The sequence below is a fragment of the Chiloscyllium plagiosum genome, unplaced genomic scaffold (assembly GCF_037043375.1).
Source record: "Chiloscyllium plagiosum isolate Xiang-an unplaced genomic scaffold, Cpla_swu_hap1 HiC_scaffold_29, whole genome shotgun sequence".
NCBI lineage: Eukaryota > Metazoa > Chordata > Chondrichthyes > Orectolobiformes > Hemiscylliidae > Chiloscyllium > Chiloscyllium plagiosum.
In genome coordinates, this window is record NW_028270167.1 from 91,331,167 (window position 1) to 91,352,618 (window position 21,452).

General features: G+C 41.7%; 2 protein-coding genes across 2 annotated transcripts in view; both read right to left on the reverse strand.

The window, feature by feature from the left end:
• Window positions 1-11,977: 11,977 nt before the first annotated feature.
• Window positions 11,978-17,000, reverse strand: LOC148142436 (testin-2-like). The gene is made up of 4 exons (XM_087976577.1): window positions 16,911-17,000; window positions 16,560-16,725; window positions 14,500-14,602; window positions 11,978-12,093 (listed from the first exon to the last, which is right to left on the reverse strand). The coding sequence occupies exons 1-4, from the start codon at window positions 16,998-17,000 to the stop codon at window positions 11,994-11,996; spliced, it is 459 nt and encodes a 152-aa protein (XP_087832703.1). The 3' UTR covers window positions 11,978-11,993.
• Window positions 17,001-17,637: 637 nt separating this feature from the next.
• The window catches only part of LOC148142437 (procathepsin L-like), a 44,089-nt gene continuing 40,274 nt past the window's right edge, over window positions 17,638-21,452 (reverse strand). Inside the window, exon 7 of the mRNA XM_087976578.1 lies at window positions 17,638-17,703. Coding sequence (XP_087832704.1) covers window positions 17,638-17,703 — 66 coding nt within the window. The remainder of the gene's footprint in view (window positions 17,704-21,452) is intronic.

The window sequence follows — 21,452 nt, forward strand, 5'->3', positions numbered from 1 at the left end:
CAAAAAGGTTCAATTTTACTGCCGAATTATTCAAGGAGGTTATGGACAGTTCAGGCATCAGTCACTTTACGTCAAGTGTGCACCATCCTGAATCTCAGGGAGTATTGTAAAGATGGCAGCAGGCCCTAAAGCTCACTTGAGCACTTACTGCCAGGATTACCAAATGATCCTATTTATATGATTTACTATGAGGGATGCTTCACATGAAGGGACTCCGTTTACACCACTCGAATTGGCATTCAGACAGAAGCAAGAGGGCATTTAAAATTAATTATGGAAAAGTTGGCAGGTCCGTAGTCAGATAGCGTGAGGTTGGATTAAATTTCTGAGGTGAGAGAAAGATTCAAAACAGTAGATGAATTAGCGAGACAACATTGGACGGTGGCACAGCACCGAATGAAGCACGAAGCAGAGAACAAATCTAAAATCCGTATGTTTGACGATGAAGATAAATAATTTGTGCTGTTAGCAGTGGTAGGAGATTCTTTCAGAGCAAGATTTAATTATCCCTATCAGATTGAGAAGAATTTAACTCAGATGAATTATCTGGTAAAGATACCAAATAGGAAAAAAGACTTTCAAGGATATTGTTTGAGCATGGTGGAATTGTACTATGGTTGGGAAAAGGAATCAAGGAAGCAGGTATTGTTTCCTGCACTCAATGTGAGTAATCAAGTAGTGATGATTTGGATTTTGATGTGCCACAGAACAAGGCTGAAGGATGAAGAAGTCCTGAGGGAATTGGATAGGGTAGAGCTCTATCTGTCCCAGGAGAACTATATTGAATGATTTTTGATACCGTGCTATGGGCACCTATGCAGAAATGGAAGAGGGAGGACTATGGCCATAGTCGATGAGGCTGACAAAGGGATAAAACAACATCCGTACAGGTTCAATCTTTTGAAATAAACGCAGCTTCAGAAGGAAGTGGAAATTCATTGAAAGGAATTAAAGCAAATGCAGTTTGCCAAACCTGTTGACGAAATTTGAAGTTACTGAACTATTCTAGAATGACTATCTGTAGATCAACGCTATGACTAAATTTGACTCACAATCAATTCCCAAACTGAAGATTTGTGTGGAGAAATCTGGACATGACATCACAAAGTTAGACTTCTTTTGTGATTAGGGTCAACGTCAGAGAGAACAAAAGATGTTTCTGCTTTTGTGATCCCAAACGGGCTATGTTCCTTTAAAGTAATGCCCTTTGAAATTAAAACTGCAACAGCTACTTTTCAAAGTCTTGTGAACAGACGTGTTGTAGAGTTGACCAATTGTGCTGACTTTGTAATATTTAGCCATTCGTGGAAATACAACATAGAAAATTTAGTCGAGTTCTTTGAAAGACTATGGCAGGGGACGTTGCTCATAAACTTGCAAAACGAGGAATTGTGAAGGTGGAAATGGCATTCTTCGGGCACAGCAACGGAAGTGGGTGATAACACTGAGCAACATGAAAGTGAAGGCCATCGAGGAATTCCCAAAACCATCCTCAAAGAAGGAAGTACTACGAGTTTTAAAATTGAGCGGATTCGACAGGAAAGTTGTTCCAAACATTCCTAAACTTTTAGTTCGTAGTTACGGGGACAACCTCCACTTCACAATAACGTGGATTTCACTCCTGCATACATTACATCATCTGTGACATAGCTACCGTTGAATAGAGCTGCAGCATCACTTTCGCGCTCTTATTAACAAAGGCAAGTATACCATATGCCTTCTTAACGAGGTCACCCACTTGTGATCACAGACTTCTTATGCAGCACCATTCAAATCAACGACGTTGACAATCTGGTAGCATAAGGGCTGTCTCACGTTGAAACACTACTCTCTACAATTTCCCCACCACGCCAATATCTAAAACTTCAGTTATTCTCTTGAATTGTTTCCTGTGTTCTGATTTGGTCTACCTTTGCTTGCAGTTGGGTTACTGGTTCATCATCATGCTTTGGTATACATGGTGAACTGTAAACTTATGCTGGACCAGATAGCCTTATATTTATCTGTACAGTCACTGCAGAAGACAAGTTGGATTGATTCATGTGCTAATCCATGTTTGTACTGGTCCAGGTTCTAATTAGCAAAATAGAACGACTATACGAATTCCTCAGAGAAAGTTGGCAATACTTGTTTAATTGACTGCCAAGACTTTATACGTAATATTAAGTAGTTATTTATTTTGCATTTGAAGAAGATAATCTCATTTCAGACACACAAGAATGCAAGCTCTCTTTCTCAGAACCACTGTCTCACACACACAAGTATGCACATGCACACATGTTTTCACACATACTCTCACACAAATTTTTCAAACATTCTCATTGTATCAAATACACTAACTCAAAGTCACACACGCAGTCTCTCTCGTTCTGTCTCACTCTCACACACAAATGTCGTCACATGCGTGCACTATCAGACATGCAGAAAAACCCGCTCACTCTCTCCCACATACAGTCACTGACGCACAAGAGCAATTCCTGCCTCGCATACATACGCTGGTCTTTATCCAGGAGTTCGTGTTTTCATTTTAATACTTATATTTTGACGGTTCATGAAGACTTAGGTGCAGCTACAGGTCTTTAAATAAGTCTTTGCGGTTCCAGGCATCTGGTCTGCTCTCCGTGTCGAACGAAGTCCAATTGATCAGTGAATTGAGACAATTTGTGCACTCAATGTGCAATTCAATGACAATTTTCTGGAATAACGGGACTTTCATTTTCAAAGTTTCTCCCTCTGACGGGTAACGCTACAGTAAAGTGAGGATTGTGGATATCGTGGCTGTTCGGGCCATGTGTCCTATCAGCAGAGTCTTCAAATCTCTACCCTCAATCCTTCAATTCTGGGCTTATTAGTTGAATTTACTTTCGCACAATTTGACAAAATATTTAATTTGTATGTTGATTCCCAGAATAGTGAGGGCCTTGTGGGACATCATTGCAATTTGAGAAAACAAATGGTATGTCTACGTCATTTGAAGCCCAATGAATGCAAATATAACCTGGTGCAAAGTAGGTTAACAGGTGAAGCACATAAATTATATCCTTCACTCTCAGAAGAGTTTTTCGGTGCTGAAAACAGTGCAAATTATAATGACTTGTCAGTGAATGCCTCAAGGCATAGAGGGAAAGGAGAGAACCAGGGCAAACCTATATCAATTCTAGACAGGTTAAGTAAACTAATAATGACAGGTGAATATGCGAAGCCAGTGCAACACCAGAAGCTCTTCGACTTCTGAGAGAGGTTTACACCCTTGATGAAAGTCAAATCTCACCACCTGGAAAAGTATTCAAAGCTGATGCATTTGTAACTGCTCAGCAGGAGAGTAACCCCCTGCTGGTTATGAGTTATTCTCTGAAACTAAATGCTTCAGTTTCATGTCCAGCTCATAAATTGGAAACGAAACTGTGTACATACAGTGAATGATTGGCAGTTGGCTTAACTGCAATACGAACAAAGGAACGTTGTAGTTAGAAGCGGGAGTAGGGAATTCCTCCCTCTGCCATTCCTCTGCTCGCTCTGCCATTTAATATCTTATCCTGACCTAACCTCCACTATCCTACCAAATGCCTATAGCCCTTTATGACACATTTAATCAGAAACGCATCTATTTCTTTCTTGAATCTGTTGATTGAGTCTGTCTCCACTTAACTCTGGGGCAGTAAGTTCCATATTCACAAACCCCTGAAAAAGTAGTTTCTCCACATCTCAGTGTTGAAGGTGCCTCCTCTAAATCTATCTCTATCACCTCATTTTCGAGACTCTATCACATGGGGGAAAATCTGATCAACATATCCAGCTTATAAATGCCCTTTAGTATTTTAAATACCCCAATCAAATCGGCTCAATTTATTCTGAACTGATGGGGTACAAGCCCGAGCTATTTAAACCCTCATCGTTTCACAGCCCTTCCATCCCTGGGAAATAACCGGATGAACCTCCTCCGAACGGCATCCAATACCACCACATCCTTCCTCAAGCGAGGAAACTCATTTCTGAGTTGATCATTATTAATGATATCGGAAGGTCCAATATTTGCTTCCACTATTCACTTCCTGTTTATACGCTTATAGAGGCTTTTGGTATCAGTGCTTATGTTTTCTGCTAACTTAGCTTTTCTTAGCTCGATTGATTCTGCTCTGATTGAATCTTTGCTGACGTTGAGAATACTCCCACTGCTCCAGAGCTTCACTAACCTTCACAGCATGAAATGTTTAGTGTTTATGATCTCATTGACTTCCTGGATGATTTTGAACTATTTTACAATTCATATACTTCAATTGAGATATATTTAGTACCTCCCGCAGCATTTGCCACTGTTCTTCAGCTCTTCCAGAGCTTCATTTTTTCCCCAAGCTACTCCGACCAACTCCTGCCTTAGCCCTGCATAACTGCTTTTTTCCCCAACACTAAAACTCTCATATAGGAGTCTGTCTTCACTCGAGTATGACGCAGTCACTCCCTCCAAGTGGATTGTAAACGACAAGTTCATTTACCAATGTTTCATCGTTTCATAATATCAAATCAAAAAGTGCCAATTCTCTGGTTGGCTCCGTGACTGGTTGCTTTAAGAAATAGCACCTTACACTCTGAACAGGCCTTTGAGGCTCCCCTCACCACGTTAATTAATCCTATCAATACCTATGTTTAAGTCGCTCATAACGGCCATTGTGCCTTTCTCACAAGCCCTCCTTTTTTTCCTGGTTTATGGCATGCCTTATTTCATACGTACTCTTCAGGATTCTGTAAATTATTCCGATCAAGGTGTAGGAGTACCTTGCTTTTTTATTTCCATACAGACAGATCAACCATTTTTGTCCCTCATGTCAATATCAAATCTCAATACAAACTTGATCATATCCTTCATCAATAAATCAACTCCCCCTTATTTTTTCTTGCCTATCCTTTCAGAATGTTGAATATCCTTGGATATTTAACTGCCAGTCCTGATCAGCCTGTCACCATTTTTCACTAATCCCAACGAGGTCGTACCGAGTTGTCTCTATTCGTCTCGTCAGCACAAATGTCTCCTTCTGTGCTGCATAAACAAAGCCCTGGGTAGTTGCCGCTTGGTGTACTGTGATTAGATGTGGTCAGTACATCTTGGGAAGGACATATCGAACTTGCAGGGAGTACAATATACACGTTTCAGTCAAAACTAACCATGTAACTATTCAAATCCCGTGTGCTCATCCATTGGCCCCCAGTCTTGGCATTGTAAGTGCACATCTGAATACTTCCTCAATGTTGTGTCGTTCAGACATCTTAGAAGGAGTATAGCATAGACTTATGACGATGTTTCTTAAACTGCATGGATCAAGCTATTTCAGGAAAGCATATCGAAATTTTATCCTTTCCCTGCGAGTTTGAAAAGATATGTTGTGATAGATGTGCTGTAAAGTTTCAAGATATAATACGGAAAAGACTGGGAATTTAGAGATAGAACATCTCCACATGTTGGTGATTCTCGAACTAGGGAGCATGGTCTGAGATTTCGCGCCAGACAATTCTGGGGAGACATGAGAAAATGCATTTACAAACAAAAGGTGGTAGTTGTTCGCAACTCAATTCCACAAATGGAAGGGAATAGAATATAGAACATAGGAAAATACAGTGTAGAACAGGGATTTTGGCCCTCGATGATGCGTCAACCTGTGAGCAAATCTCAGCCAATCCCCCTACACTATCCCATCATCATCCACATGCTTATCAAAGGACTGTTTAAATGCACCTAATGTCACTGAGTTAGCTGCATTGGCAGGCCGGGAATTCCATGCCCTTATCACATTCTGAGTCAATACCTGCCTCTGCGTCTGTCTTAAATATATCCCACTTCAATTTGCAGCTATGGCCCCTCGAACAAGCTGACACCATCATCCTAAGAAAAAGACTGTCACTGTCCATCCTGTCTCATCCTCTGAGCATCTTGTATGTCTCTTTTAAATCAAATCTTAGCCTTCTTTTCTCCAAAGAGAACAGAACCAATTTCCTCAGCTTTCCCTCATAAAACCTTCCCTCCAGCCCAAGCAACATCCTGGCAAATCTCCTCTGCACTTTTTTCAATGCCTCCACGTCCTATCTGGAATGGGGCGACCAGAACTGTACACAATGTTACAAGTGATGCCACAACAGCATTTTGTACAGTTGCAGCATTACATCATGGCTCTGGAACTCAATCCCTCTCACAACCTAACACACCGTATGCCTCTTAACAGCGCTATCAACCTGGGTGGCAATTTTCAGAGATTTATGTATTTGGACACCAAGATCCTTCTGCACATCCACACTACCATGAATATTTCCATTGACCCAGTATTCTGCCTTCCTGTTATTCTTCCCAAAGTGAGTCATTTATCTGCATTGAATTTCATATCTACATTGAAATCCATGGCGTTGGAGATTATTGAACTTGATTTTGAATCCTGAAGACGTGAGTCTCCAAGAGGAAGGCTTTGCAGATGTACCAGCACTATGGACTATAGAATGTTGGATAAGTTGTTAATATTAAATCTGAGAGAAGGATTCAAATATTGTTCAAAGTTTAAAGGGGTTGCAGACAAAGACACTTGCCTTTGGCATATGGAGTTAGAGCAAAATGCTGAAGAAACACTTTAGGTATGTCAACACCTCTAGAGAGACAACAGAGTTAACATTTTGAGTGCAGTGATGCTTCTTCAGAACTAGAAGCAGCTTGACAAATGAGGAATTTCTGCTGCTGATGCGTCATTGGATGCGGGTCTGGTGGGTGGGAAAAGGAGCGATCAGATGAGTAGTGAGGGAGCCGAGAGAGAGAGAGAGAGAGAGAGAGCGAAATCAAACGACAGGTCGGCCAAGGCAATTTTGATGGTAAGCCAGGCAAGAAGACAAGATGTACTGGTTACTTTAAGCTCTCTGAGTTGGTAACAATGAGTTGGTACCAATGAATGTAACTCATTTCATGAGAGGGTGCGTAGTTTTATTCTACAAAGGAATGGAGCATTAGCACTTTGATATTATTGAACTCGATTTTGAATCCTGAAGTCTTCAGGGTCTCCAAGTGGACGGTTGTTTGCAGCTGTACCGGCACTATAGACGATTAAGAAAATTAGCTTTGACAGAAATAGGTTTTATAGAGCGGTTCTCTGATTGTTTCCTGGTTGGTTGACATCTTGTTGGTGTGCACGGTGTAGGAAAAGCCTCTTGAAACAATGATGTTGCACTAGTCGAGAGCAAATACTGAAGTATTCTCATCCCATATTACACCAATTTTATCCCTGTCCATTGCCGCCATTACTTCAGCTGAAAACTCAATTAAGTTGTCAGATACGACCTGCTCTAAACAAAGCCATCTCTACGATCTGGTAATAACTTACCATTTTTCCAAGTGGATATTGTTTACCTTGGTATCTGAAGTCACATCTAAATGCTTCTTAACTGTTTAAAGGGTTTCTGCCTCAATCACCCTCACAATCACTGCCATGGTATTACAGAAGTAAGTAGGTCAGACGAGGTCCTTCGACCCAAATCTACTAAACTGTCAAGAAATACTGACAACAAATGTAGCCCTTGGGCTACACAAAACTTCATTCTCAAAACAAAATGTGTAAGTCGACACTTGCCCAACTTTCATGCACTAGGCCGATAATTGTGAAGTTTGTGACATTTCAAGTCTTCATCTGAAATACTTTTTAAAAGGTTTTGTGATTTGCATTTTCAACTACCCTGCCGGACAGTGCATTTCTGACCGCCAAATAACCCTACATATTTTGTAACATCTACTGTCATTCAAGTTCACCTGATGCTCCCTGGTGCAATTTATCTCCACCACTTTCCCAGGTAGTCCATTCCAAATTCTGATAACTCATTGTGTAAAAGCGTTTTGCTATTACGATGGGGTATAGCTTTAAATTAAGGGGTGGTAGGTATAGGATAGATGTTATGGGTAGGTTCTTTACTCAGCGAATCGTGAGTTCATGGAAAGCCCTGCCAGTAGCAGTGGTGGACTCTCCCTATTTATGGGCATTTAAGCGGGCATTGGATAGGCTTATGGAGGATAGTGGGCTCGTGTAGGCTAGGTGGGCTTGGATCGGCGCAACATCGAGGGCCAAAGGGCCTGTACTGCGCTGAATTCTTCTATGTTCTATGTTCTATGTTTCTCATCAACTGGCTTATGCTGACAGACTTCATATTGTTATCAGCAAGTTACTAATTATAATTGGAAAACGATATCACTCTTTACACTGTCAAAATTGATCATAGGTTTAAGCATCTCCTTGTTCTCTGCCTCAAGGAGAAAATGACTATTCACTCTATCCTTTCATTGGATCCAGAATTCCTCCATAATTCTTCTAAAACTCCCTTTCACTCTCTCCTGGGCATGAAGATGTTCCATACTGAAGCTGCCCACAGCTGAATATAAAACTCCAAATGCGTCTTCCAGATAGTTTTTCGAGGTCTGGACTGCTTCTTTCCTTTATCTTCCACGCCTCTGTGTAAAAACCGTAGTATTCTATTCCTTTCTCAATAACTGTTTCACAGTGCCTCGCAGCACCAGGTACCCAGGTTCGATTCCAGCCTTGGGCGACTGTCTGTGTGGAGTTGGCACATTCCCCTCCTGTCAACGTGGGTTTCCTCCATGTGCCCCGGTTTCCTCTCACAATCTAAATATTAGGTGAATTAGCCATGCTAAAGTGTTCAGGGATATTTAGATTAGGTGCATTACTCAGGAGTAAATATAAGATAATGGAGTAATGGGAATGGGTATGGGGGGATTTGTGTTTCGAGGGTCAGTGTGGACTAGTGGGGCTGAAAACCCTGTTTCCAAATTGTAGCGATTTCATGATATTCTATGATGTTTCAACTTCCCTGGCAACCGTCTGAAATGCAAGCACATTAACCCTGAAGTCTGTCTGCTACTATACGTCCAGTGAAGTTGTATCATTCAGTCTGTATTGCCTCTCTGTTCTGTCTATCAAAAAGCATCGTCACCTGTACCTATTTATTGCAATTTATCTGCCAGGTGTCTGCCGATTCTGCCAACATACGAATATTCATTCGAAGATGATCAGTGTCATCCTCATTACTCACTATTCCACAAACCACCTTATCATTTGCGAATCCATATTCGAGTATTATCCTCTCTGTTGCGTTTGAGATTCTCTTCCTGATTCTGACAGCTATTATTATCGTGGCATGCATCACATGTCATTCATTTCCATCCTTATTTTCTCATCAGTATCCTTCGTCATCCAGATTCTTACCATTTTGGATGCCTCAAATTTATTTCTGATGGGCAGGTAGTAAGCATGCACACTATGCAACTATATTTCAACTATATTATCCCATTTTTCATGCATTGTTTCTTATCAACGTGCTCCAATTTAGATTTTAGACCCATAACATCGTTCATTTTCCAGATGTAATATTAATCATTGAGTGATGTTTATATACTTTGAACTGAATATCGAAAATGATTAAGTTGTTATCGCTATTGCCGAACTGCTTCTCCACTCTGATGCTCCGCACTTGGCCTGTCTCAGTTTGTAGGATCAGATACAGTACTGCCCCGTTCTTTGTAGGACTAGAAATGCTCAGTTCTTGGAAGTTCTCCCGCATACTATACAGAATTTCACCCCTTCTGACAGCGCACACCCCTGTAATCTATCAGCCTCCAAAACAGCCATCCAATCAGATGGAATGCCGGCTGGCGCCAGTGCACGAACTCGTTGCTCCTCACTCCCGCAGCAAGTTGGTCCACAGCAGAAGACAGTTTATTGATCCTTCACATCCTCAACATTACTATCCAAAACATCACCTGCACTAAAACGTAGAGAGACTTCCAGACCGACCACTTGAGAACCCATAATGGTACCTACGCTATTTTTGGCCACAAAGCCTACCCATCATTTTCTGACCCAGGAGCTGTTATGTTGTATATGCGGTGCAGTCCCATTTGCATATCATTTCCAGTCTGTCCCTTTACGACGCCACCATATCACAGGAAGCGAAGCCTCACCAATCTTGACCTGGTTCTCTCTATCCTTTCACCCAAATATGCAACCACTCGTTCTAAATAAAAACTCATCAGCTGGCCTCCCCCTTGGAGGAGGTAACCAACGACCAGCTGACTGCCAAAACTGTTGGCATCCCCAATGTGACCCAGCAAAACTGGATGATCCAGGATTATCTGCTGTTCGAGAAAGTGGGCGCATGCACCTTCATCGTTTCCGATTGCTGCACTTACAAACCTAACCCCAGTGAGGACATCAGTCACCCAGCCTGGCATATCCAATGCGCTACCGCAGTACTGCTCAACCAAAAACCAAAATGGGATCTATGGAACTGGGCAAGAACTGTGGCAGTTTTCCTGAGGCACAGCCTTGCTACAGAGATTCATATTCGTCATTACTATCATCGTTGATACCGCAATCCTTGTATGGCTCTTAAAATGTGTTTAACTCGCCAGCGTTTGTGCTTCAAGGTGCTACCCCCGTCCCCTTACTATGCATCAATGAAGGCCCACTCGAACAATAAATTTGCAACCGACACGGAATAGGCAGCTTTGGACTCGGACTCCAAATACTACCCAACTGATGCTGGCCCGACCGCGTCAGATAACATCCTGGTTCTTGCGACACACCCCCTTCACCTCAAACCCAGTTCTCAGACAAAAACAAAAAAAGGAGGAATTGTCGGAGAAAAAAATCTACTCTGCCTGCCCACTACTTGTTTGCAGAAGACATGTAGGTTATTAACTAAACACAACATACGCAAAATGCCTCAACTTGACCACAATCAGCTCAGTAACAAAACAGCAAAACAAGCCATTTTCTAAACAGCATCCTGACTCAATGAATACACTCCTTAGATGATCTGACAACAGTATTCCTAGCTCACAATAGCATCATCTCTTTCGAAGTGATGCAAGGACATCCCCAGTCTCCTCAAGTACTGAACCACACAAAGCCTACCTAGACTGAGTGACACCAGATTCGACTGAAGATTGCACACCAAACTGCAGAAGCATTGAAACGAGGATACTTGAGATGAGCACCTGCACGAGACGAGGAACGGACACCCCTGTTACAATTACATTCTTTTCTCCATTCAATATAATTTAATTCATATTTTCTTGGAATTAACAATGCACGACTGGAACACGGATGTAACACTATGCACATTATTTGTATCTACAACACGGGATAGAGAATCCTGGAATTATCTGTGCAGTATGTCCATGCTGTACCATTCCTAGCAATTTCTCTTGCCCATGATATCGTCAGAAATAAACCAGTATTCGTCTATTTCACAGATCTGTGTATGACCTCTTTTTGTCATTGACGGTTCTCCACCAGTATTGCTTTGCCATACTTAAAATACTCCGTTTACCAGTTTTTCTGTTCAGTGCCAATCAATAGATGAAATTACATATTCGCATTTGTCTGAACTGAATTTCATCGGGACACTCCCAGTCTCCAGTCTGGCCAGCTTAACCTGTTTCCAGGAGGGTTTCTGCTTAGACTCTGTTCAATTAAGCCTTATTGTCCTCAACAACCGCATTGTATTTATTCAGCAGCTGTGCTAGTGTCAAAAAACATAGACTCTTCAAATTTTCTGTGCATTTGTCTACAACGTGGTTTGACAATATATTTCATAGCAGACAAGACAATTCGTTAGGCACAAAGACAAATACGTTCATTTGGAACCAGCGAGCTCTGAAAATGATTGCTGGCAGCCTTTATTATATTGTTAGACATCAGCAGTACATGCAGATTATTGTCTTCTACAAGGTGGAGAATGTATTCATTATATCATTTACAGTGGCTATATGTATCAATCAGACAATGCCATTGGTTTTATATGAAGCGATAGAAATGTGCAAAAATCGTTATTCTTTCACTTTTTAAATTTGCAGCAGACAATTAAAACAATGTCTTTGAATGAGTCAGCATTAACAGAAATAGTCCGGTTTATTATTCAGCTGGGATTGATGAAGCTCTGCCTTATCAGTTGGCTCATTACACGACAGGGTACCGCACAAAACTGGCAATTCCACAGTGATTCCCTCTATCCTCAGCAATTTTGATGTACCCGTCTTCACCCCAGTCTGTTCCCCAGCTGGAAAATAAGAAAATCCATTGGTGTTGGAATCAAAACGCTAATAAACGAGACATGTTTGGAGAAGCATCTGTTTTAACTCTGGTATACAATTGGAATTATTTTAGGGACTGAATTCTGGAATTACTGAGCTAGATAATGAGTTGTAAAGAATAAGTTGCATCAGGCTGGAAAGAGTCAATTGTTTTCTTTTACATCAATTGCTGATCTGTACAGTACGTATGGACTCACTACACAATTTAAAATGGCATGAGGTGAGATCCTTATCAGGGATAGGTCTGCAACTGGAGTAGATATGAAGGGGAAAGTGAATAGGGACGAGTGAGAGCTTTATAGATGGCCTCCTGGAGATTTCCTTCTTGCCGTATGGAGGAGGAGATTTTCTCAGAGTTTTTTTTACCATCATCGTTCTGAGATTGCCTGCCACAGGATATAGTCTGTGCAGAGCATGAGTTGATTTGGGCACAGGTTACCCAGTGTCTCCTGAACTGCAACGACACCTCGGCCTTAAAATTTGTTCCATATCCGGTTACCCTGCCCAACTCACATTTCCAGCTTTACCAAACAATTCCAGCACCCATTACACTGTAATACTATCTACCTTATTAAACAACAATGTCTATGTTTTTATAAGCCACCCACATACTTTTTCCTCTGGGAAATCGTGTAGAAATGTGTGTATGTGTCAGTGTTGTGTGTCTGTGTCTGTGTGTGTGTGTCTCTGTGTGTGTATATTCACCCGAACCATAGGACTTATTTAATCAAACATTTTGTATCCAATCTCGCCCTGAAGATGTGATTGCTTCTTCCAAGCCTGACTGCCGCGATTGTAATAACGACAGCCAGCGACGCCTCATGGAATAAATCACTGAAAGGAGACAGAAGGTAGTAGTTGATGAAAAATATTCATTCTCGAGTTCAGTTACTAATGAAGTCCTACAAGTATCAGTTTTGGATCCACTTTTTTTCAGTCGATTTTTATATAACTGAACTGAATGAGAGCACAGAAGGATGGTGGATTAATATGCGGATGACATTAAGTTCGTTAGAGTTGTGGACAGTTACTAAGGATGTATGGATTGCAAAGATAAGTAGATAAGCTGAAGAGCTATGACGAAAGGTGGCGAATGCAGTTTAACGCGGAAAAGTGTGAGGTGATTCGGTTTGGAAGGAATCCAATGTAATGGGCGAATAGTCAGATTCGTGCTTGTGTAGATGAGCACAGAGATTTCGGTGTCGAGGTACATCGATGTTTGAATGTTGCCTCCCAGGTTGATAGGGTTATTGAGATGGCATATGGTGTGTTAGCTTTGAGTGACAGGGGGATTCAGTTTCGGAAATAGGAGATCATGCTTCAAGCCGGACTAAACTCTGTTGCAACCACACTCTGGGTAATGTGCACAGTTCTGGACACCATATTACAGGAAGAATGTGCATGCTTTGGAACGGGTTCAGATGAGATTTACTGGGAAATCGCCAGGTGTGGAGGGAGATATTAAAAGGAAAAGCTGAGGGGGTTAAGGCTGTTTTCGTTGGGAAAAAGTTTGAGAGGTGAATTAATTGAGACACAAAAATTAATTAAAATATTTGATAGGTTAGATAGTGAGTGGCTTTTATCCTTGAATGTCGATGGCTGGCAGCAGGGCTTTAAAATCAACAGTGATAGATATTGGACAAATGTCAGTGGTCGTTTCTTTCCTCAGATTGTTATAGGGGCTTGGAACTCTGCCTGCAACAGTAGAGGTATTGCCACATTTCAGAGTATTTAAATGGTTATTGGTCAGGCATATGGACGAGAATGGAATAGTGTTTGTTACATGGGCTTCAGATTGGTTCCACAGGTCGGCACAACATCGAGTGTTAAAAGGCATGTACTGGGCTGTAAAGTTCTATGTTCTACGTTCCAAAATTGGGGCTGTTAATCTGATCCCATCAGTGCTCTAGTGACGAGTGATTCGAGCTTTGTCATTGTTTCCCTGTGAACAAGTTGTACAGTTGGGTTTGGGATCTGACTTTTCCGCCCATTTCCCCAGTAAATTGTCTTTTGTTGTGTATAGCTGTTAATTTTAACCGTATGTTTGTAATTTGTACTGGTAAGTTTAAAAAATGGTTGTGATTCAGGGATAATGACACTCTGATGCCTGCCTCTGTATGAAGCAATCCTTCAGTCAAGAACCGTACACTTGTAAGTGCAGCGTTACTTGGTGATGGGATACCTGCCTCAGACGTGTTTTTCGATATCATCTCAGACAGCGCAACCATTAAGCATTCACTTCCAGATAAACACAGTGTTACGTGCTCGCTGAACAGATACAGAGTTTGCAGCACAGAGACAGGAAATTCATTCCATGTCACTGTCCCTTCTCCATCTATGATCAGGTGTTTATTATTTCATACAGTACGGACCTGTTTTTAACCAGCCAATAGTTCATTCCATCCTCAATTCCAAAACCAACCACCAGCACTTCATCGGTTACATATCCATTGCAATTTTCATCATAGTAAACTCCTGTAAGGAGACACATATTAAATGGTTTATCTGTGAAATATTCAATTCGTGTTAATTTAGCTTTGATTAATGAACACTGACATGTCTGTTTTTACTAACTGTCTTCAAATTGATCGTCCTCACTCCGCACCATTACATCTGTTGACTTTAATCAATGTTTCCCAATGACATCGCCTCTGCCATTCTCACTTCCTCTCGGCACATCCTTCAGAGTCATAGAGTTTTATAGCGTAGAAATGCTTCGATCCTTCGATCGAAATCGTCCATGCTGAGCACATAACCTCAACCAATCTAGTCCTATTTTCCAGCACTTGGCCAATATCCATGTAAACCATTCCTGTTCATGTACCCATCCAGATGCGTTTTCTAATCTTGTATTTGTATCACTCTCCACCACTTCCTCTGGTATTTCATTCCAGACACGTACCATGCTCTGTGTGCAAACATTGCTCCTCAGATAACTTTTAAATCTTTCCTTTCTCACCTTAAACATATGGTCTCTCGTTTTGGACTCTCCTTCTCTTTATTCGTCCCATACCCATTATTGTTTATGAACCTCCACAAGCTCACCCTTCAGTCTCTGTCTTACCAGCGAACAAGGCTGCAGCCTTCTCAGCCTCGGGCAAAAGTGAGGACTGCAGATGCTGGAGGTCAGAGTCCAGATTAGACTTATGCTGGAAATGCCAATGTCCTGTGCAGCTGGAACATGACATCCCAAAGCATATACGCAATGCACTGACGAATGCTGCTTTCACTACCCTGTCTCCGTGTGACTCCAAAATCATGGAACTATGCACGCGGGCCCCGAGGTCTTTTTTTTAAAATAACACTCCCTCAGGCCCTGAAACTTACTGCATACATTTCTTTACTTTCATTAATTGTCTCCATTCCATTCCTGCTGGCACTGGACCACCATCCCTTTTCTTATTTAATTTCCTTGTTCCACCCAATCACAGACTCTCAGTTTTTCAATTGAAGGTCCGACCTTGATTACAATCTTCCATTTTTTATAATTTTTGCTGTTGTTTTTATATCGATAATTGATATAGTATCTTGCTGAGATTACTTTCGATGTCGAAATAATTTACCAGACATTTGCAGAACACACTGACCATGGTATCTGACCGTGTGAAACATCGGTTTGCTGCCATGTGTGTTAACACATTCTGTTAACTGACAAAATCCTACACCCGGAGTAATGAAGGAGCTCCACTCTGCAATCAGTATTTTCCAGTTTGTCTCCAATTGTGGGTTGTACAGTAGAAGTGCTTTGTGATTTGAAATGTTGATGAAGTCAATAGGGAATAGTCCTGCACATGGAGACGACCTGTGTCATAATCAAAAGGAAGCTATGCAGGCGTCCACCTCCCTGTTCAGACCACCGTCTTTGCAAGTCATCTCGCGTTGCCACACGAGAGGACATCAAGAACAGAATAGAAACAGCTGCTGAGAGAGGAGGTGGAGCAGAGAGTGAAGGACTCTCAGCAGGACGCGAAGAGATTTCAAGTCGAAGGTCTCGCCCTTCCTCTTAATCCAGATACAGTGAGTGTAGCGTCTTCAGATTACAATTAATAAAACGCTGACTTGTGCAGACAGTCAGCAACACATCAGGACAGTTACACCTCACTATCAGTTCTCTTAGCTATAGCACAACGTTTTGAGCTATTTGCATTACTCTGAATGGAAGCAGGTCCATTTCTCATTACCATTCATGAGCTCAACTTGTAGCATGGTCGAGCTTTAACTCGATGATATCTGACAGAACTGGACGGCATGTAACAGGGGGGGAGTGTAGGCAGGAACAAGGCTAAGGTTCATGGTCCATGGTGAACCTTGCATTAATATTAATACCAAAATAGTGACAGTAAATGTGTCTGTAGATGTATGATTTCTAATACCTTTTCTTGAACAGTCGATAATCTGATTCAAAGACATCATCCAGTGCTCTGCGACTTACCTCCTTTATAATGTTGAAAGGATTTCAGACTTGCATTAATCACAACAGACATCGGTCCTATCTCTCTCACTGCTTGTTCCAATGCTGCCTCGCCTCCCCAAACCCATTTGCGGTCAGTGATTTTAGCAGGAATTTTATCTGGCTGAAATTTGCAGTAGCGTCCATGCTATAATTTAAATAAAATGTTCAAAATGAATACTCATTAAGATCATAACAAACTATTTTTTCTTTGCTTGACACTTTACTGCATTCCGACTTTGGCTGCCAATTTATTTTCCCAAACCTGTGCGATATTTGTTCACTATTTGTTTAGAAAAAGGCACATTTTGCGCGACTTCGCACGAAACAAACCGTCTGTTCCAACTCGTCCACGCCGGTCACATATCCTGACGTATTGTCGTCCCATTTTCGACCACTTGGCCCTGAACATTTCCAATCCATATACCCATCGCCGTACCTTTATAATTTTGTAATTGTACCAGCCTCCACTACTTCTTCAGGCAGGTCATTCCATACATACGTGATCCTCGGTGTGAGACAGTTACAACTCAGATCATTTTTAGGGTTTTCTTGAGTCAAACGTAATATTTATTGCTCAATGTATTCGAAACATTCTACAGTGAGACCAAGCAATGGTATTACAAATGACTTGAAATGTGAGAAAATAAAAAAAAGTACTTTGTCTTGACAACTCAATATCCCAATCAAGCTCACCATCTAGTTAGCTCATACCGAAACTACATTAGAAAGAGTTGAGCCTCTTCACAGTTTTCAGTCGATTCATCTGAAACTTGTGATCATACAGTAGTGAATTAAATTCTTCACATGCAGATAAACGTTTCCCAAACCGTCAATAATTACACCATTAGAGTCATTGGATTACAACTAATTAGTATTAGTCTCATTACCTATTCAAATATTTCCCCATTCATCTTCAGGCTCTGCTTTCTAGGTTTGGACTCTGATCCCATGGCTAAAACATTTTGCTATTCACCCGCTTCATGTATTTCATGATTTTATAAACCTTGATAATGTCACCCCTCAGCATCTGTTCCTCCGCTTGGAGAAAAGCCCCAGACTATTCAGTCTCTCCCGATAACTGAAACCCAATCCCAGCAACATCCTTGCCAATATTTTCTGCATCCTGTGAAAGTTAACAACATTGTCCCTTTAACAGAGCAACCAAACGTGTGTACAGTTTTACAAAAGTGTCCTCACCAATGTCCTGTACAGCTGCAATATGACGTCCCAATACCTGTACCAATGTTTTGAACAATAAAGGTAACTGTGCCAAATGCCTCCTTCACCATCCTATCTGTCCTCGGCTCCACTTCCAAGGAATTATACACCTGCACCCCTCGGCCTTTCTGTAAATTCTTGCATGTTGGAAGTGATGGAGTATATTGATTGTCTAAAGTATGGCCTCGATACCCGTGTTTAAACGAAAATTGGAAAATTATAAATGTGGTGACTTTGCTACTCTCTGATGGTCAATAATTTTCAATTACTTCTCACCAATGTTGCAGTTACTTCAGTTTCAGGACACAGGGCAGAACATGACGCTAACTCTGGAGTGAGATTGATACTGGGAGTGATATCGAAATGAGTGGGTGTGTGTAGCAGGAGGAAGTGCCACAAACACCGAGATTTAATTCCAAAATGGATTAAAATGTAGTTGTGGCAGACTGTGTCAGCGTTCATTCAAACTTGGCTTGGAGAAGGTGTGATGAGCTGCCTTCCAGAACATTTGCAGAAATTTTGATCGGTACTGTTCTGTCGAGAGGGAGTTCAAGGCTTTTGACCCAAAGTCGGTTATGGAATGACAATAAATTTCTGAGCAGGAATGGTGAGTGATTTGAGGGGATGTTGCAGGGAGTGGTGTTAACTGTACCTACTACGGTCCTTAGCAGAAGTGGCCTTCGGTTTGAAAGGTTCTGTCTACAGTCCATCGGTCAACTTCACAGCTGTAGCTCGTGGATTGTATAGACTGCTATCCCTTTGTGATGATATTGGAGGGAATTAATATTTGTGGATTTGATGCCAGACAAATGCAGTGAATGTCCTGGATGGTGTCAAATCTACTCAGTGTCAAACATAGAACATTGAACAGTGCAGCACAGTGCAGGCCCTTCGGACCCCAATGTTGTGCCAAACATTTATCTTAATCTAAGATCAACCTAAATACACACCTCTAAAATTGCTGCCGTGCATGTGCTTGACCGGCAGCCGCCTAAATCTTCTTAATGTCTCTAACTTTACGACCAAAGCTAGCAGTGCAGTCCACGCATCAAAATCTCTTTGCAGAAATAACCAACCTTTGATATCTTCCCTTTACTTTCTCCAGTGACCATAAACAAATGACCTCTCCTGACAGCCGTTTTCCTGGGTAAACGTCTCTGGTTACTTTCCACTTCTTTATCCAACCCAATTATAAAAAAAACAACAATCCTTAATCAAAAATCTTTATCCAAACAATCCAAAGTCCTATATCTGCGAACATTTTTCAGTACCTTGCTGACCACAGACGTAAACCTAGCTAGACAATAATTTCCAGGTTTTTTCCCTATTTACTTCCCTGAAGAGAAGTACAATATATGCCTCCCTCCAAATATGAAGAACTACCATGGAGAGGTTGGATTCAAAGATCATTGCCAGAGGTGCAGCAATCTCATTCCTCACTTCTCGTAGGAAATGTGAATATATCTGATCCGGCCCTCGAGATTGAATCATACTCATGCTTTCCAGAATTTACACCATATCCACATTCTTAATATGAATCTGCTCAAGCCTATTAAGCTCTTCCCCAGTATTCTCTCTAACATCAAGATCCCTCTCTCTCATGAATACAATAGCAAAAAACTCATTTTGCTCCTTCTCTATCTCGCCACGCTCAGTGCTTAAGTTTATCCACTGGCTTGGATCCAGCTTACGCTCTCTCAGATCATTCTCTTATTCCTAATGTACGCGAGCAAAACATTTGGATTTTTCCAAATCCTATCGCCAATGCTTTTTCATGCCCCCAACCAGCTTTCCTCAATCCATTTTTGAGTTCTTTCCTTTCGACCCTGGAATCTTCAAAATTTGCGCCAGATCCCGCTCTTCTGCTCTTGTCATCCAGGGCTCCTTTCCTTTACAATTCCACACCGGTCTCATTGGGACAAAGTTATTCAACACAGCAAAAAGATGCTCCACATTTCTGTTGTGCATTTCCGTAAAGCAATTATTCTTAATTTACACTCCACAGGTCCTGTCTAAGAGCAGTAAAACATCCCGTCCCCAGAAAAAATTCCCCCTCATCCAGTCAGTTCCTATTCCTCCCCATGGTGACCGCAAATTTGAGGCATTTATGCTCTCTGTCACCAAAATGCTCGCCACCGAGATATCTGACACCTGGCCTGGCGAATTGCCTCGCACCAAATCCAATATGGCCTCCCCCAGTCGGCATATCTACTTATTGCGTCAGGAATACTTCCTGGAAACACCTAACAAAATCATCTCCATCCAGATAATCTGCACCACGGATGTTCCAATTAATATTGGGGAATTTCAAATCACCCTTATCAGCAATTCTGTTATATCTGCTCGTTTCCAAGATCTACTGCCCAATCTGTCCAATGTCTATAGCAGACAACCAATAAAATAACTGTTTCTTTCTTTGTTGTCGGAGCTGCAGTCATCCAGGGAAGTGGAAGTATTTCACCATATCCTTGGCTTTTGTTTAGTTGATGGAAAGGCTTCAGAGATGTTGATAGTGTGCGATTCAGTAATGGTTAAATTCTCTCCCATGTTGGATTATGTCATTGTCTGGCACTTGTCTGGTGAGAATGTTATTTGTCATTTATCTTCGCAAGTGGAGATATTGTCCACACTTTGCCACATTGGACACATATTTCATCAAAATGTGATGAATTCAAATGGTGCTGACAATCGTGTAGATATTCCCTCTGCGTACCTTTTGGATAGAAGGCCAGTGACGAAGCAGCTGAAGATGGCTGTACCAAGAAGGCTACACTGAGGAACTCCAATCGACATGTCCTGAGCAGAAAGATATCAAATAACTGCAAACACCTTCCAGTGTGTTCGATATAATTACAACTAAAGGAACCTTTTCTTCCAATTGTCATTCACTCCAGATTTTCTTGGGCACCTTGACGTCACGTCATGCCTTGATGGAAAGGGGTGTCATTCTCACTTTAACACTTGAGATCATGTCGTTTCCCCAACTGTGGAGTGTAAATTAGGGACTAAAGGTTTAATGAATCACAAGCCGAGTATTCGTGCTGGATTCCAAACTGAGGCTGCCAAATTGGCAATTTATAATACTGAGCAGTTCTGATCCCAATGCCAATATAATTCATTCAGGGGTGAGTGAGGTGCTCAACATGAGAGGACAACGATATGCAAATGTGTTCAGCATTGTTTGTAGATTTAGGGGTCGGGAAATATCAAGTACCAGTTGAGGAAGGGTACACCTGCTGATATGTGTCCTTACTGCACCACACCCCACCCCAGCCAAACACACCCCTACACAAAGCTGTGTTGTGATCGTCACCTCCCCTCCTCTCACTTAATCACTGACTGTTGGTCTGTTACCCAAGATCAATACCAGCCCTCAGGTTGTTGTTGTACTGAATGTTACTGCCTTCCTGTTGTGCAGGGCCACTGGCATCTGGCTGGTAATGACCATTCCTTGGGGCTGTCATTTGTGCAAAGCCCTTCTCTTGTCCAGCTCAGTGCCCGAGTGACAATACGTACATTGGGGCTTCATGAAAAGAGGAGACTCTGTTAATGTTGACTCGCCAGCCAGTGAGTGAGAGGCCATCAGCTCCATAAAACATAGCCAGAGAATAGGTTTAGTTTAGAGTAATGCCCAGTCACCAGATCATGTACGCC

What these genes read in the sequence shown, in the direction of transcription:
- LOC148142436 (XM_087976577.1), bottom strand. Translation starts at nt 17,000, where the DNA reads ATGGATTGGAAATGTTCAGGGCCAAGTGGTCGAAAATGGGACGACAAT. An exon ending in CTTTCAACATTATAAAGGAG is followed by an intron (nt 14,603 to 16,559) that starts GTAAGTCGCAGA and finishes GTCTCCTTACAG; the next exon opens with GAGTTTACTATGATGAAAAT. An exon ending in TATTGGCTGGTTAAAAACAG is followed by an intron (nt 12,094 to 14,499) that starts GTCCGTACTGTA and finishes CTTATTTTCCAG; the next exon opens with CTGGGGAACAGACTGGGGTG.